Raw genomic sequence first — 14763 nt, 5'->3', positions numbered from 1 at the left:
GCTGCAGAACAACCTTATTGTTCTCAATCTATTGTCATTTGGTGCTGTGCATTGTTAATTTTCACTCTTCTTCATGTTGGCTTCTCCCCTCTATTGTAGACATGGTAACATTTGCTGTGCTGCCATGCCTTGAAAGAATGGCTAGTCTCATTCCTTCTCATTCTGATCCCATTGTCTGTTTTAAGTTAGTAGTTAACACCATCAAAAGCAAAAAGTGAAAAAAAAGATTCTGGAATTGATGGCTTTTAAATTTAATGGCTGATTATCTATAGCTGGTATAAAAGGTTTACTAATGCATGACACATTTTATGGATTTCTATGATTTTTCAATTAAGTTATGGATGACAATCATCCACAATAAGTCACATTATTTAAGTAAATGTACAATACTTAGGGTTGACTTAATTATTATTAGAACTTATTCAGTAAGACCTTCTCTTTAAGTGTATAATTTACCCCTGTGGCTTGGGAATGGCCATATGTACACATCATTTTCCACTGTGCTTATTTTGCACAATTTTTTTTATTATTTCAAATGTTACAGAACTCACAAGAAAACTTATTTTGCAAGGTACATGTAGGAGATTATTTTATGATGCTTTTAACGTCAACATTTTGTCTGTTTTTGAAAAGCACTGGTGTAAGTTAGCAATGTGGTTAGGGCTTTGTGACCTATTACATTTTAAGTAGTTTTTTTGTAAATATTTAACAATAGTGTATAATGCTTTCTACATAGTGCGATCAATTCCCAAACTACTTTAGCATATGTTTTTTTTTTTAATTTTTAAATAAGGTTCTCTATGCATTTTGTTATGCTTTGACTGTTGTTAAAGATACAAAATTGATCATCTATTAATCTTCCCACAAGTAGCAATACAATGCTTATTATTATTATTGTTATTATTATTATTATTATTATTATTATTATTATTATTATTATTATTATTATTATTATTATTATTTGTTTATTTAGCAGACACCTTTATCCAAGGCGACTTACAGAGACTAGGGTGTGTGAACTATGCCTCAGCTGCAGAGTCACTTACAATTACGTCTCACCCGAAAGACGGAGCACAAGGAGGTTAAGTGACTTGCTCAGGGTCACACAATGAGTCAGTGGCTGAGGTGGGATTAATATGGACTATAAACCAAATTATATGTTCTGCGTGTAAGAATAAAGCAGACCTGATTAAATAATGATGTTACTGTTCTGTTTTACAAGATAACTTTTGGTCACAGGGGTGTGTGTACTCTCTCATTATAAAATGTAACATAATGGGCATAGTAGGTTGGGAAGACCTAGTCAAAACAGCTGAGGCAATCCCTGTGGAAATATACCCCCTCCTTTACAGTACGCACTTTCATGAATATTCCTGCTTTAATTGGCAAACAGCTCCCGCTGCCTTTAATGTAAGTTGCTTTTCACATCTACAGCAATCCTTTGGGAAGTGTGCCAGATGAAAGTTTAAAGAAAACACAGCAGCTCTCCAGCCCTCCTCTCATTTGATTTGGGCCTCTCTTTAGCCTGGAGCAGCATGACAACAGGATGTTTAAAGACACAGAGCAAACATGATCACCCATCAAGTGAGGGGAAACCCACTTTCCAAGCCTTCACCACTGCTTTGCTGCCACATTGCTCAATACAAACTTATTGTGAGGATTTTCAAATTAAAAGAACACATTTAATGGTTTGTTTTGTTTGTACTGTATTGGTTACATTTTTGCACTCTGTTTTTAGGAGTTTCTATATTTCTGTTTTTATTTAATATCTGTATTTATGTAAAGTGTTCTTAAAATCTATCTATTTATCTATCTATCTATCTATGTACTGTATCTATCTGTCTATCAATCTAAAGACTACAGGGTTAAAATTTGTTAAAATAATGTTGCTTTTCTAGCACTACTATGAAAAACTCATATGCATAAAGGGAATGAATAAAGAAAATGTTGTATTTGCTTTTGAGATAGCAAGGTTTTTTTTTAATTATCAATCAGAAAAGTATGTTTTTTTTTATTTTATCACGTTTCCTAGGCCATTTCTGGTGTACAGAAAGGTTTTATGAAGAAATTGTTTAAAGTTGTATGTGGCGTCCTAAGAGCAACAGGCAAATGAGCTGATTTATGAAATTTAGATGGTAATGGTTCTGGCTGTAAAACAAATATAATGTGGGTTGCAACTCTGACAGGATTTACACAATGATTTTTAAAAGCATAAAAAAAGAATTGGTGTACAAAATGTTTTTGTTTTACTAACTGGTGACTAACTTTCAAAAGGGGAACAGAAAACTATTGTTTGACATCCATTCAAAATACACACACACACACACACACACACACACACACACACACACACACACGTATAGTGACATGAATCAGGGTGCAGAACAATTTTATGACCTCTTCTTATTTAGACTCTTTTGTAAACCATACGACATCATTCCCAAATAGGTAGCTTTGCTCAGATTTATGTCATTATGTGGGGTTACCAAGTCACAAAGGTTAAATTAATGATGAGGAATAGATTTGCTAGCTATGCATATTAAGTCCCACCATTTGTAAAATACCATATACTGAAACTATTATACTACCATAAATTGTATATAATAATATATATGAAATATTTCATTATTTTATATTAAGTAAACAAAATGTGATTACTGCCGTCTCCAGTTCTGAAATGTTTGTACGATGACAACTGTTCAATGATTTGGTGTTGTAGTTTATTATTAAATATTTTAAAAATACATACATTTGTCCCTTGGCACATTCAAAAGTATTAATGCACCGATAAATTAAACAAGCAGTAGTCGGGCTGCACTTAAACAGGCATTTTTTATTTCTGAGAATTGTTCAAAGCACATTTCTACCATCAGTATTGAACAAATAAAATGATAATTTACAAGTTAAAAGGTTGCCAGTTTTCAAATGTAAAGAAAATCATAAATAGAATACATTTATATATGTATATATATAGTCATTTTTGTTGCCTGCTTTTTACACTTAAAAAAACATTGCAGATATAATTATTTATTCATGCCTTACAGTTTGACTTAATACATATCTATAAAATGAATATTTACAACTGCTTGCAATATATCAAACTGTCCATTTTTAAGTGACTGCTGTAGTTTGTAATGGACATAAACTTTACATTTACACACAAAGAACAAGAAAACAATGATCTAAAGACATTTAAAGATGTGTACACGGAACACACAATGTAATTGAGGTAATGAATGATTGCATAGTGTCCTGAGCTTATCTGTTATTTTAATAAATCTTTCACTAGCCATATGCTATGAGCATTTTGTAAGTATTCTCCTATGCTAATGCATAACATGCACATTAAAAATACAAAAGACTTCAAAAGTTTTACAAATAACTAAATATTCACAACACAGTAGTTAATTTGTTCGTGTGCATTAAGAAATTCAATTGAAATCTTATTTGTGCAAATAAATGTTGTAGTTTTACAAAATCTGATATTAAAACAAGTAAGTAAAACTATGTGCAAAATTAATAACATTCCAGCTAGTAACTAAATTGTGGCAAGCCATATCGGCCACGGCTTCTGGAAAAACATCTAATGTTTACAATATAAATACATATTTTTGCAAGAAGACCCCCCCCCCCAAAAAAAAAAACATATAAACTCAAAACAGACGAGAAATAAATAAAATACAATACATAATAAATTCAGAATTGTTTTTACATTTACAGTTTTAACATGAAATATTATCCTTTCTAAAAGTATATATTGTTAGAAGCATCTGAAAATAATAAATAAAGAGATTTCTGATATTTAATTCCAGGGCCTGTAGCCCTCTGGGTGAAGCACTGTGATTGTAGCATTTGATCTGTATGTGTAGTTATCTTCTTCTAAACATGCATTTTGTTCATTCCTGCCGTCTTGGTTTATGGTGTAAAGCTCATCTCCATCCATAGATTCATTTGTAGTTGTTGATGTGTTGTGCAAGTCTGGTGTCATGGATGAATCTACCAGTGGTCTATCTGCACAGTATGCGAGTAAAAATAAACAACAATTTAAAATATGAATATCTACTAATATTCAGAAGTGTTAATATGTATTTAATACTAATTAAATGGGGACAGTTCAACGATTGTGTAACCCACATTGTTTAAAATGCTTATTTATTAGCTAAGTAACTTTCTCAAATGTTTGCCTTTGCAGGTTGCTGCACTCAAGAATACTCTCAAATTAAATGGTATGTCCACCACATGCAAATGGTAAAACAATGAATAAAAAATTAATTCACGTGTAATCCAAACTGAAAAACTCCCAACAAGGCAGTATATAAAACATATGTACTTTATTATTTATTTGTAAAAACAAAACAAAAGCAGAAACAACTATTGCTTCCTCAAAATATATCAGTAAAATGTATTCTTATTGCAGTTTCATACATTTAAAATGACCTGAAAAAAAATGGACCCTCACCTGTATGAAGCTTCATGTGGTATTTGAGCTCCTGCAGTTCCAGAAAGTTCTTCCCACAAACATCACACGTGCAAGGCTTGTCTTTGGCATGGGTGCGCCTCACATGACTGTCATGCGCTGCGTGCGAGGCGAAGGCTTTGCCACAATGCTTGCATTTAAATGGCTTCTCACCCGAGTGCTGTCGGATATGAGTGCGCAGGATACTCGAAGCTGTAAAAGCCTTCAAATTTTGAAACAAGAGAATGTTCATAAGGCAATGTGGGCATTAGGATTCGGCACATAGAGGCTACTTTCTGTGGAATGTAAGTGCATTATTCTAACGAAGGCACCTTGTTGAATTGCTAGATATTGAAAGACTTACCTTGTTACAATAAACACATTTGTAGGGCCGTTCTCCCGAGTGCACACGCATGTGTTTGTTCAGGCTTGAGGACTGAGAGAAACTCTTTCCACACACAGAGCACTGCAGGAAACAAATACAATATGGGTACTGTTAGAAGCAGTGGCTTAAATTTGGTTTCAAAAGTGGGAGGACAGTTTCTGTAGCTGATGCTTGCATAAAGATTATTCTATCTGACTGTCTAACTTAAGCAACAACATATCAATAGACCTCACGGGAGGGGTTATAAAGCTGACTATAGATTAAAAATAATTGTCATTGCATCTTCAATAATTCTAAGAGGTTCAATACATTTTTGCCATAGATCTGATACCCCAGTTTTTTTTGCTTCCGTGGTAACCCTATTTCGTAATGTGAGCTGTGTAACAACATGTTGCACACAGTATTTTCAACATACCTATTACACAATCCAGTAACTTACTTTGTGTGGCCTGTGTTTCTCGTGTACATGCAGAATGTGAATTCTGAGTCGGTCTCTCTTTTCAAAGGATCTGGTACACAGGTTACAGGGGAATTTTCTGTCTCCTTGGTCCACACAGCGGGTGTATTTCAAATGCTTATCTCTGTAATACCTGTAGGCGAACACCTTGCCACATCGCTCACACTTGAAACCTTCCACGGAATCTGCAAAACATAAACAAATACAATAAATTAAAAGGAAACAAGTCCATGTCATGCAGTGCAATGTACATGTCAGTGTGTGTAGTAGGTCCAAGTAAAGCTGGACAATAAAATAATATAATAATAGCATGTTTTGTAGGGAATAGGAAAACCAGCCATATCAACTTATAACATTAAAATATTTTAATTTTTAAGTTCATGCACGATTTTACAATTTTATACATCCATTTTAGTATATATTAAATCATAATCATTTTTTTAAGAGGCTTTAGCAGTCTGGTTGCAGCCGTTGGCCTAGTATTACCTATAACTATAACCATATTTCATGTTCACTTTTGTTACACTAGCCTTAAGTCTCATCACAGAAATCTACACCATTGGGTCTTTAATGCACGTTATAGGAGTCGCTTCAAATATTCAAATAAAGACCCTTTTAGCAACCCCTTAGCCAGGTAATGTCATTCTGACACAACAAATTCCTAGGTCAAGCCCCACTAGTATAATCATCTAGATATTTTTTTTTTTTTTTTGAAAAAATCATTTAAGTGATTTAACCTTCAGTTTGGTGCTGTGCGCTCTTTCCGTCGGTCATTTCCTTTAATGTTAGCGGGATTCCCAGAAACTGTAGGTAACAATCGCCGTACCAGACCAGCAGCTCCTGCTTTGGGCGAATTTCTTTGCACGTCTCGTAAAAAATCTGACTCTGGCTTTGGACAGCTACGAGGTTCTGTTCTTCTGGAAATCTGGCACATTTCACCAAAGACATCCAATTGCCCAACGATCCTCTGCCATCTATGAAATGGCTCAGTAGACCATTCTCAAAAATCTACAAGAAAAACAATTAGAATATTCAATACACAATAGCCTAGGTCTATTACAAGATATTTGAAGCATTTAGCATTGTACGCAGATCTGCAATACTGAACTGGGTAACCGGCGTGGTCTGAATTCAGCACTGTGGTGGCAATAATTTTACCGGTTAGCATGAAGGGACATAGTTTGTGAACCCTGACAACCAAGACATTTAATGCATGCTAAATTATTGTTTTCCCATTTCTGCCAAGTCACACTAGTTGAGAAAGACGTGACAAGAAACGACTTTATGTTTGACCCCAAACCAAATAAAATATTCCTTTAGAGACGAAATGTGTACAAAGGCCTATACCGATAGCTTCCATACCAACACTTCTAAAACTATAAAACTACTATAAAGACTATGACACGTTAGTATAAATCTCACCGGTACCCTACCTTTCTGCTTTTACATTTGATTGCAAATACTATTTACAGTTATCTTTACCGTTATGGAAAAGCACTCACCTGCTTCATGTATACATTACACTAGACAGCACTCCAACCTTAATTCAAATATAAATTGTGTATTCAGGTGTAAATATTGTATTTACATCTATTCTAATGTGATAGCAACTGGTGATACGGTCTTATCAGGCAAGTGTTTTTTTCTTTGTGTGAATTATTTTGACTTACTTCCCACATGAGCGTATTGTCATCATATGTTTTGATTTCACTGGTGTTGACCACCTTGCCCTGGAACGGTCCGAACCGGAACCCCTTTGGAATTATGTTTATAGTGGAGAAAACACCGTACTGTGGGACTCCTCCATATGCCGTCTGAAGAACTGACAGACCTGTGAGAGAAACAACGTGTATTAATGTCAAGTTAATTTAACATAAGGGTATTGCTATCTTTAAACGTAATGTTTACGTTTAAATTATGTTTATCTACTCACCCTCTGGAAGCTTGAGAGATTCTCCATCCAAGAGGTGACACTGGGATTCTGAAAGTGGAATAAATAGAACATATTGTGTTTAACGAATAGGACTCCGTTTTAAATGTCAATGTCAAACTTATCCGGAATTTTTTTTCCCGTGAATATTATAAGAAGTTATTAAATATATTATAGTCACTGCCGAGAACACCTATATCAGTATTTCATATATGGTGTATTTTCTTTCCAACAACCTCTAATGGCACAAATTACATGTTCAGAACAGACAGCTATTGGTCTATATTTCATCCATTGAATTGACCGTAATCAAGGATAAGCGTGCAATATTTAGATTAAGTAAAGATATACCTGTGTTTTCGGGAAACCTGAGCCCGGAGATGGCATGACCAACGGACTGTTCTCTGTCAGCTTTGGAATAACCATACAAAACTGCAAAGAGGTCTTCCTCGCTGAAATTGAAAGTGTGTTCTTTCTCGACTCTCGGGCCCCTGTCGTGCCGATGGAAATCCTTTTCTTTGCCTAAGGGAGACGAAGAGGATGCCGACGACTTATCACTCAGAGGTGTAGTGAATTCAGATGAAGAACCAACAGGGTGCGCTGTGACCCTCAGAGCAGCTTCTTCGTTCTTTGGGCAGATGTGGTTGTGGATACCAGGCTGTAGCTTGTTATGGAATGGCAGCCTTGATGGTAACATGCTGTAGATCTGCTCGTGCAGAGTTGGGGTCTGGTGGTGGTTGAGGAAGGATGGAGTTGCGTTGAAATTAAAAGGTATAACTGCACTGGTGTCAGTAACAAGCTGTCCTAACGACTTTAGGGGGTGGAAGGTGTTCTGAGTGCTCCTGAAGACATCCATGTATTGCGTGCCGGGCAACACTGTGGAATAGTAACCCGGTATTCTAACTGGGCTGCCTTGAAGAGTTTCTAAATGGTAACTCTTATGCTTCACTGTAGGATTGCTTGAAATTGACAAAGACATCCCTAGAAGAGGGCAATGGGATGGGTATCCAAGAGAAATGATGGGTTATTGATGTTACCTTTGATATCTGTAAAAAAAAAAAAAAAAAAAAAAAAAAAAAAAATTATATATACATTAGTAGTAGTAGTACTTTTTTCGTTTTACATCAGCACGGTAATTAAAATCAATGAAGTGATCGAAATATTTTGAACAGTCACAATTGGACGTGTTAATAATAGCTGTCTGAGATCAACATTTTAAAGTCGTAACGAACGAAAACGACAGCATCAGCTAGACAAATAATACAAAATGTCTTTAGAATCATATTTCCCCTTGATTATATTTGTAGACTTGGAACATAACTCAAAAAATGTTAATTCATTTTATAGAATCATTGAGTTAAACAAATCACAAAATGGGATGATATGAAATTATATTGCATTGAGAGGATGCAATTTATTATTTTTTTAAAAAGGATTCTAGTTTAATAATTTAATCGGGATAATTTTCTGTTTAGACGTAACGTTGTTTAATCTGACCAATTAAATGATGAATAGATAGATAGCCTACTATTTCATTTTAATATGCGTATTTGAAATAATATAATTATTAGGATTTTGTTTAAGCACAATTCTCAAAAATAACCATAGATGACCAACATACAGGAAAAAAAAAACTCGAATATGTGGAATGTATTTGAAACGACTCAATCCTTAGTCACGGTAGTTATAATTTTAAATTTCCCCAATGCATTACCAATCTGAAATCTAGGCGTGGAAGGACAACGTAAACTTCACTGTGAGATCAACAATAGCCCCAAGAACAATAAGTTCCTATTGCTGTGGCATCTCAAAAAAGAAACAATTAACAAGCTCGATAAAATAACAGCCCGCAGCTATTTTACTGAAAGGACATGGACACAAACAAAAGAAAAATACATCCACCCCAATTTACTGCTGAATCTGCACTCAGCGATCATGGGTAACTCCACCAATATCACTCGAATCCAGCCCAACTGGGTGCTACAAGTGCTTAAGGGCACAGAAGACAGTGGAAACACTTTCTAAACCACCATGAACTTTAAAATACGTGGGAAAACTGTATTTTATATGAAATAATAACAATAAAAACATTAGCATTTAGCAAGATGGTCTTTATTGTTTAGCTTTGAGGATCAGAAGCATTATTCAAAAGTTTAAACACGGATGTACAATACATTTTGATAAATATAAATCTTTTAAAATACAGTTGTTGCTGAATCTGTTTAAATTAATTTTCGTAGCTTGAATTCAGTATTACATTATACATAATGACTTTCTTAAATTAATTTGTTTAGTTTTTTGTAAGACCATACGCTAATACCGTAATCTTACGGTACATTTACCTTAATATTGGGCATGTTTTCTTTTCTTTTTTTTTCTTTTTTTTAATTACGGTAAAATATGTTCAATATTAGTGTGAAATACTTAAAAAATTATGTATCTTTAATAATACGGAAATATACACTAGAATTATCTACAGATAAAGAATACTAAATTCACCTTAATTCCTAATAATTTTGATATTATCGCCCAGATCAATAGCCGCCAATAATCTAAACAAAGCAGGGTCGTGACATTTAAATTAAAGAACATCGGGTCAATCGGAAAGGTCACCAATAATGAAGACATCTGAAGTCCTTCAGTAAGCATTGGGTAAGCAGTGGGACCGCGTCGAGTTAAATACCTTCCGACACATGCATTGATTTTATACGCTACAAAACTTAGCTTCAATGGTTTATTTCTTTATCTAAAATATCATCCTCGTATGCAGAGACAAAAAGAACGAAAATGTTACAAAAATGTTTTAAACGAAAACAAGTTTTTAAAAAAAAAAAAGTTAGTGTCATTTATCATATTGTGATATATTTACATAATGACAAAAAGAAAGAAAGAAAGAAAACACATTTAAGACTAATTAATATAAATAAATATTATACCAATTGAAAGGATCACTTACCTTTTTCTTCAATCTCTTTAAAAAAAACGTGTTTGTAAATTAAGGAAAACTCCAGATTATCGCTTCATTGAGCTCTTTTCCATTCGCGTTGGTCTTTGTATAATTTTTGGACATAAAGGTAGTAAGTAGCCTATATACCTATAGGCGATGCCTCGGTGCTGGTGACACTGCGGAGCGTTGTTTTTAAGAGTTGCTACATGTGTCCTGCTCGATGTAAACTGAAGGCAGATGGTGTTAAAAGAGAACGTGTTGAGAGACGGGGGACCAGGGAAATGCACCCCTCCCTCTTCCCATCTATTGGTCAGAAATCAGTTCATCCAGCTCATCTGCGTGTGGCCCTGGGGACAGCACTTTAACGCACTATTATTACTAATCTGCTTCCCACTGATCACATGCGGACTTTATTTATTATTCTAGTGCATCCTACATATCGCAACATCGCAATTCCAAAGTAACCTGTTTTTCTGTGCTTTCAAACTCGATTTTCTTTTGGTAAATGTTGTTACAAAACCAGCTTTAAGGCTGCTCGTGCTACTGAGAGAGTAGTAATAACACAAGACAATGTATTGTGCAGTTCTACTGTTGTCGGTCTGTTTGTGCAGCAGTGTGGAGTAGTGGTTAGGGCTCTGGACTCTTGACCGGAGGGTCGTGGGTTCAGTCCCAGGTGGGGGACACTGCTGCTGTACCCTTAAGCAAGGTACTTTACCTACATTGCTCCAGGAAAAACCCAACTGTATAAATGAGTAATTGATTGTAAAGAAATAATGTAATTGTATGTAAAAATAATGTGATATCTTGTAACAATTGTAAGTCGCCCTGGATAAGGACGTCTGCTAAGAAATAAATAATAATAATAACATATAGCCGTTTGTTTTATTACATTCTCTTCATCGAATATTTTCCATATGTGTGTGTGTATATATATATAATTAATTTATTTTAAATGTATTACGGTTTACAACCGATCGACTAGGAAACAAAGTCCTTTTAACTCTGCTCTAGAAATGAATGGGTTTCAAAACCATTTTTGTACTTTCTAGTTTTAATAATAATAATAATAATAATAATAATAATAATAATAATACATCTCTTCTTCTTCTTCTTCTTCTTCTTCTTCTTCTTCTTCTTCTTCTTCTTATTGGCCTGTTATGGCAAATATGCTGACACATCGAAAATCATAACCCTTCTCATGATCTGTAGCTCCCTAATGCTAATTCAAATGTTGACAAATTATTATGATAGGCTTACTGTAATTTTATACATGGGATGATATTTTAATTTGTTTTTGCTTTAAAATAAAATGTATTTATATGTTTATTTATTTAAATACACTGTAATTCAAATATTTAAGAATTGAACTACATTTTATGCAAGCGTTTATTTTTATTTTTTTTATTATCTGAGAATGTACTTTATAGACGCACCTAAAACAACCCTAACGTGTTTAAAGTCTGTAGCATATGATTTATGTTTATTCATAAACATTTGGTTTAGAATGTAGAGAGCGTAGATTGCTGCTTAAATAAATTATTGATTAAGGACATGATTTTGTATTATATTAATACGTATTAACCAATGGATTGTTTACTGTTAAAGGAATTGTCACAAATTAAGCACCCACTAAAAGTGAATCATAAATAAATAAATAAATAAATAAATAAAAACTTTAATTTACCTCTGTCTCATTATGAGCATTGTTATATTCAATTTGCTGTTATCATGGTAAAATCAATGTCGTAATTGTAATTATGTTCTTCTAAACATCTTTTTTTCGCCCTGAATGCAGTTGTAATATTGCACCCAATATTAGTCTAATATTGTATCGTTTACAGCCGCTAGGAGCCATTACGAAGCTTTTCGATTGCAGCTTTTATTAGTGGGTTTTTTTTTTTTTCACCTTTCATACAAAATAGTCAAACCCGGCCTCCTGTTTGATTGTATTTATTTATAAGTACTGCGTGAGTTGAAACCGATTATTATGCCATAATTTTGATATATTCTAAACCACACACACACACACACACACACACACACACATATATATATATATATATATATATATATATATATATATATATATATATATAAAGTTTGAGAAAAAGGAAAACTGCTGTGTACCAAAATGATCAATAAGAAAAAAGAAAAAAGAGAAAAGGATATTTCAGGTACTTAAAAAGGTAGAATAATTTATTACAAATCAATTATCAGGACGTTTCGGGCTACAAGTCCTTCATCTGCTGAATACAAAATTGAGCCGATGAAGGACTTAGTCCGAAACGTCCTGATAATTGAAGTACCTGAAATATACTTTTCTCTTTTTTCACACACACACATATATATATATATATATATATATACACACACACACACACATATTTTTTTTTGTAAAATCATATATCAATTAAATGATATGTATTAGCTATAGGAAAGCGACTCGTATTAAACTGCTTGTGTAGAATTAAACCATAATGGGAAGCTTATTTTGACAGTTCTGTAGTCCTTTGAGATACTGATTCTACGTTTAAAAAGAACTGTTCAATAACTTGCCAACATGATTACACGAGGGTTGCAGCACACAGCTGTCATTTGTATCATATCAGTCAACGTCTGGCAACATGGAAAGTTATATAAAAAAATAACCAAAAAAAAAAAACATATGTGTTTATGGATAGGACAATTTGTTTAAAATATAGACTTTAACAAACTGCTGTTCTTATTCATATGTGACAAAAGAAAAGTGTGTTTTCCTTAACTGGGCATACTGTCAGACCATAGAGAGGCAACCTCTTCCAAATATGAAACGCTGCATTTGGAATCATATGGTTGTGTTGGTTTCAATGCTGTTTTGTGTCGGCTATTGTCGCGATATCAGTGATTTAAATGCTATGCTGATAATGCAGTACACGTCCTTTCTTGTGGCACAGGTCTCACTTCACTCTTATAATGCAGTACACGTCCTTTCTTGTGGCACAGGTCTCACTTCACTCTGATAATGCAGTACACGTCCTTTCTTGTGGCACAGGTCTCACTTCACTCTGATAATGCAGTACACGTCCTTTCTTGTGGCACAGGTCTCACTTCACTCTGATAATGCAGTACACGTCCTTTCTTGTGGCACAGGTCTCACTTCACTCTGATAATGCAGTACACGTCCTTTCTGTGGCACAGGTCTCACTTCACTCTGATAATGCAGTACACGTTCTTTCTTGTGGCACAGGTCTCACTTCACTCTGATAATGCAGTACACGTCCTTTCTTGTGGCACAGGTCTCACTTCACTCTGATAATGCAGTACACGTCCTTTCTTGTGGCACAGGTCTCACTTCACTCTGATAATGCAGTACACGTCCTTTCTTGTGGCACAGGTCTCACTTCACTCTGATAATGCAGTACACGTCCTTTCTTGTGGCACAGGTCTCACTTCACTCTGATAATGCAGTACACGTCCTTTCTTGTGGCACAGGTCTCACTTCACTCTGATAATGCAGTACACGTCCTTTCTTGTGGCACAGGTCTCACTTCACTCTGATAATGCAGTACACGTCCTTTCTCGTGGCACAGGTCTCACTTCACTGCCTCTCTGTGGTCTCGTGGCGGTACTTGCATTTTGGTATTTTGCATGTAATCTTTGAACACGTATTTTTGCAGAAAGATAGACCTAATTAAAAACAGCTTCGATGTCTTGTACGTAAATTAATAATTACACTGAACTGACTTTTTTGTTTTGTGGTGCGTCTCTTCCTGTTCAAGTTCCTACCAATACAGAACTTGCTTACTTTCTGATATCACTTGCTTACTTTAAATCTCTGATAATGTCTATATGAAACAGCAAGATTCGAGTAAAAATAAATACAATAAACACAATACAAAATACAGTCAGTGCAACACTGAAATCACGAATAAAAGTCAAATGTATTTGTACAGGTATTTCATTGAATACATTTCATTCATCCATTGGGTAATTCTTTCAGCAAGGCTTTCTGTATCCGTAATGTGTGACACTTGTGCTTATTCAACTACCACTAACTTTCTATCATAGTCGTAGTAGCAGCGATACATACTACTGTGATAGTGAAAAAAAAAATACAATTAAAATAGGATTTCCTGAAATAAATAAATAAATAAAAGTTAAAATGAGTTCAAATAAAACAAAGAAAATACGCGTGGTTATTAATAAAGCAGTAAACCGAAACAAAACACAGTCGTGAATGCGGCTTGAATTTTAAATATGTTAATGTAAAGCGAAAGGACAAGGGTCTGTAGGAATTTTCCTTACAGGTGACGGCAAAAATTAAATATATAGGCAACTATGGAAGTTGTTTCACTTTTAACAAAATTGGTATATTGCCACATTATTATCCCCCCCTCTCCCCCCCCCCCCCCCAGGTGTATCGAATCAAGTTTAAGCCCCACTGATATTTTGCTAATTAGAAGGTATTTTTCCTACTTTACAACCAATTTTTTTATGTGAGCTCCATCTTTAAACAATCAGGAACATTACTTAAAATTAGCAAAATTGCAAAACAGATCTTTGTTTTCGATACACACACACGGAATAAATAAGAACGCTGTTGCAAATA

At 34.4% G+C, this 14763-nt stretch overlaps 1 protein-coding gene across 1 annotated transcript; it reads right to left on the bottom strand.

Moving 5' to 3' along the window:
• Positions 1–3794: 3794 nt before the first annotated feature.
• Positions 3795–8207, bottom strand: prdm14 (PR domain containing 14). Its single transcript, XM_033992870.2, has 8 exons — positions 7580–8207; positions 7232–7279; positions 6969–7129; positions 6036–6306; positions 5281–5483; positions 4821–4922; positions 4460–4679; positions 3795–4011 (listed from the first exon to the last, which is right to left on the bottom strand). Exons 1-8 carry the CDS (start codon positions 8205–8207, stop codon positions 3803–3805), a joined length of 1842 nt encoding a protein of 613 aa, XP_033848761.1. The 3' UTR covers positions 3795–3802.
• Positions 8208–14763: the final 6556 nt, after the last annotated feature.

This window comes from Acipenser ruthenus, chromosome 3, assembly GCF_902713425.1.
Source record: "Acipenser ruthenus chromosome 3, fAciRut3.2 maternal haplotype, whole genome shotgun sequence".
Lineage (NCBI taxonomy): Eukaryota > Metazoa > Chordata > Actinopteri > Acipenseriformes > Acipenseridae > Acipenser > Acipenser ruthenus.
The sequence above is the reverse complement of the archived record's forward strand: the minus strand, read 5'-3'. Positions and strand labels throughout refer to the sequence as shown.

Bases quoted from the DNA above. Each gene is read 5' to 3' on its own strand.
- prdm14 (XM_033992870.2), bottom strand. From the start codon at position 8,207: ATGTCTTTGTCAATTTCAAGCAATCCTACAGTGAAGCATAAGAGTTAC. The intron at 7,280-7,579 runs GTATATCTTTAC...TTCCACTTTCAG, and splicing joins CAGGTTTCCCGAAAACACAG to AATCCCAGTGTCACCTCTTG. The intron at 4,012-4,459 runs GTGAGGGTCCAT...CATACTGTGCAG, and splicing joins CCACATGAAGCTTCATACAG to ATAGACCACTGGTAGATTCA.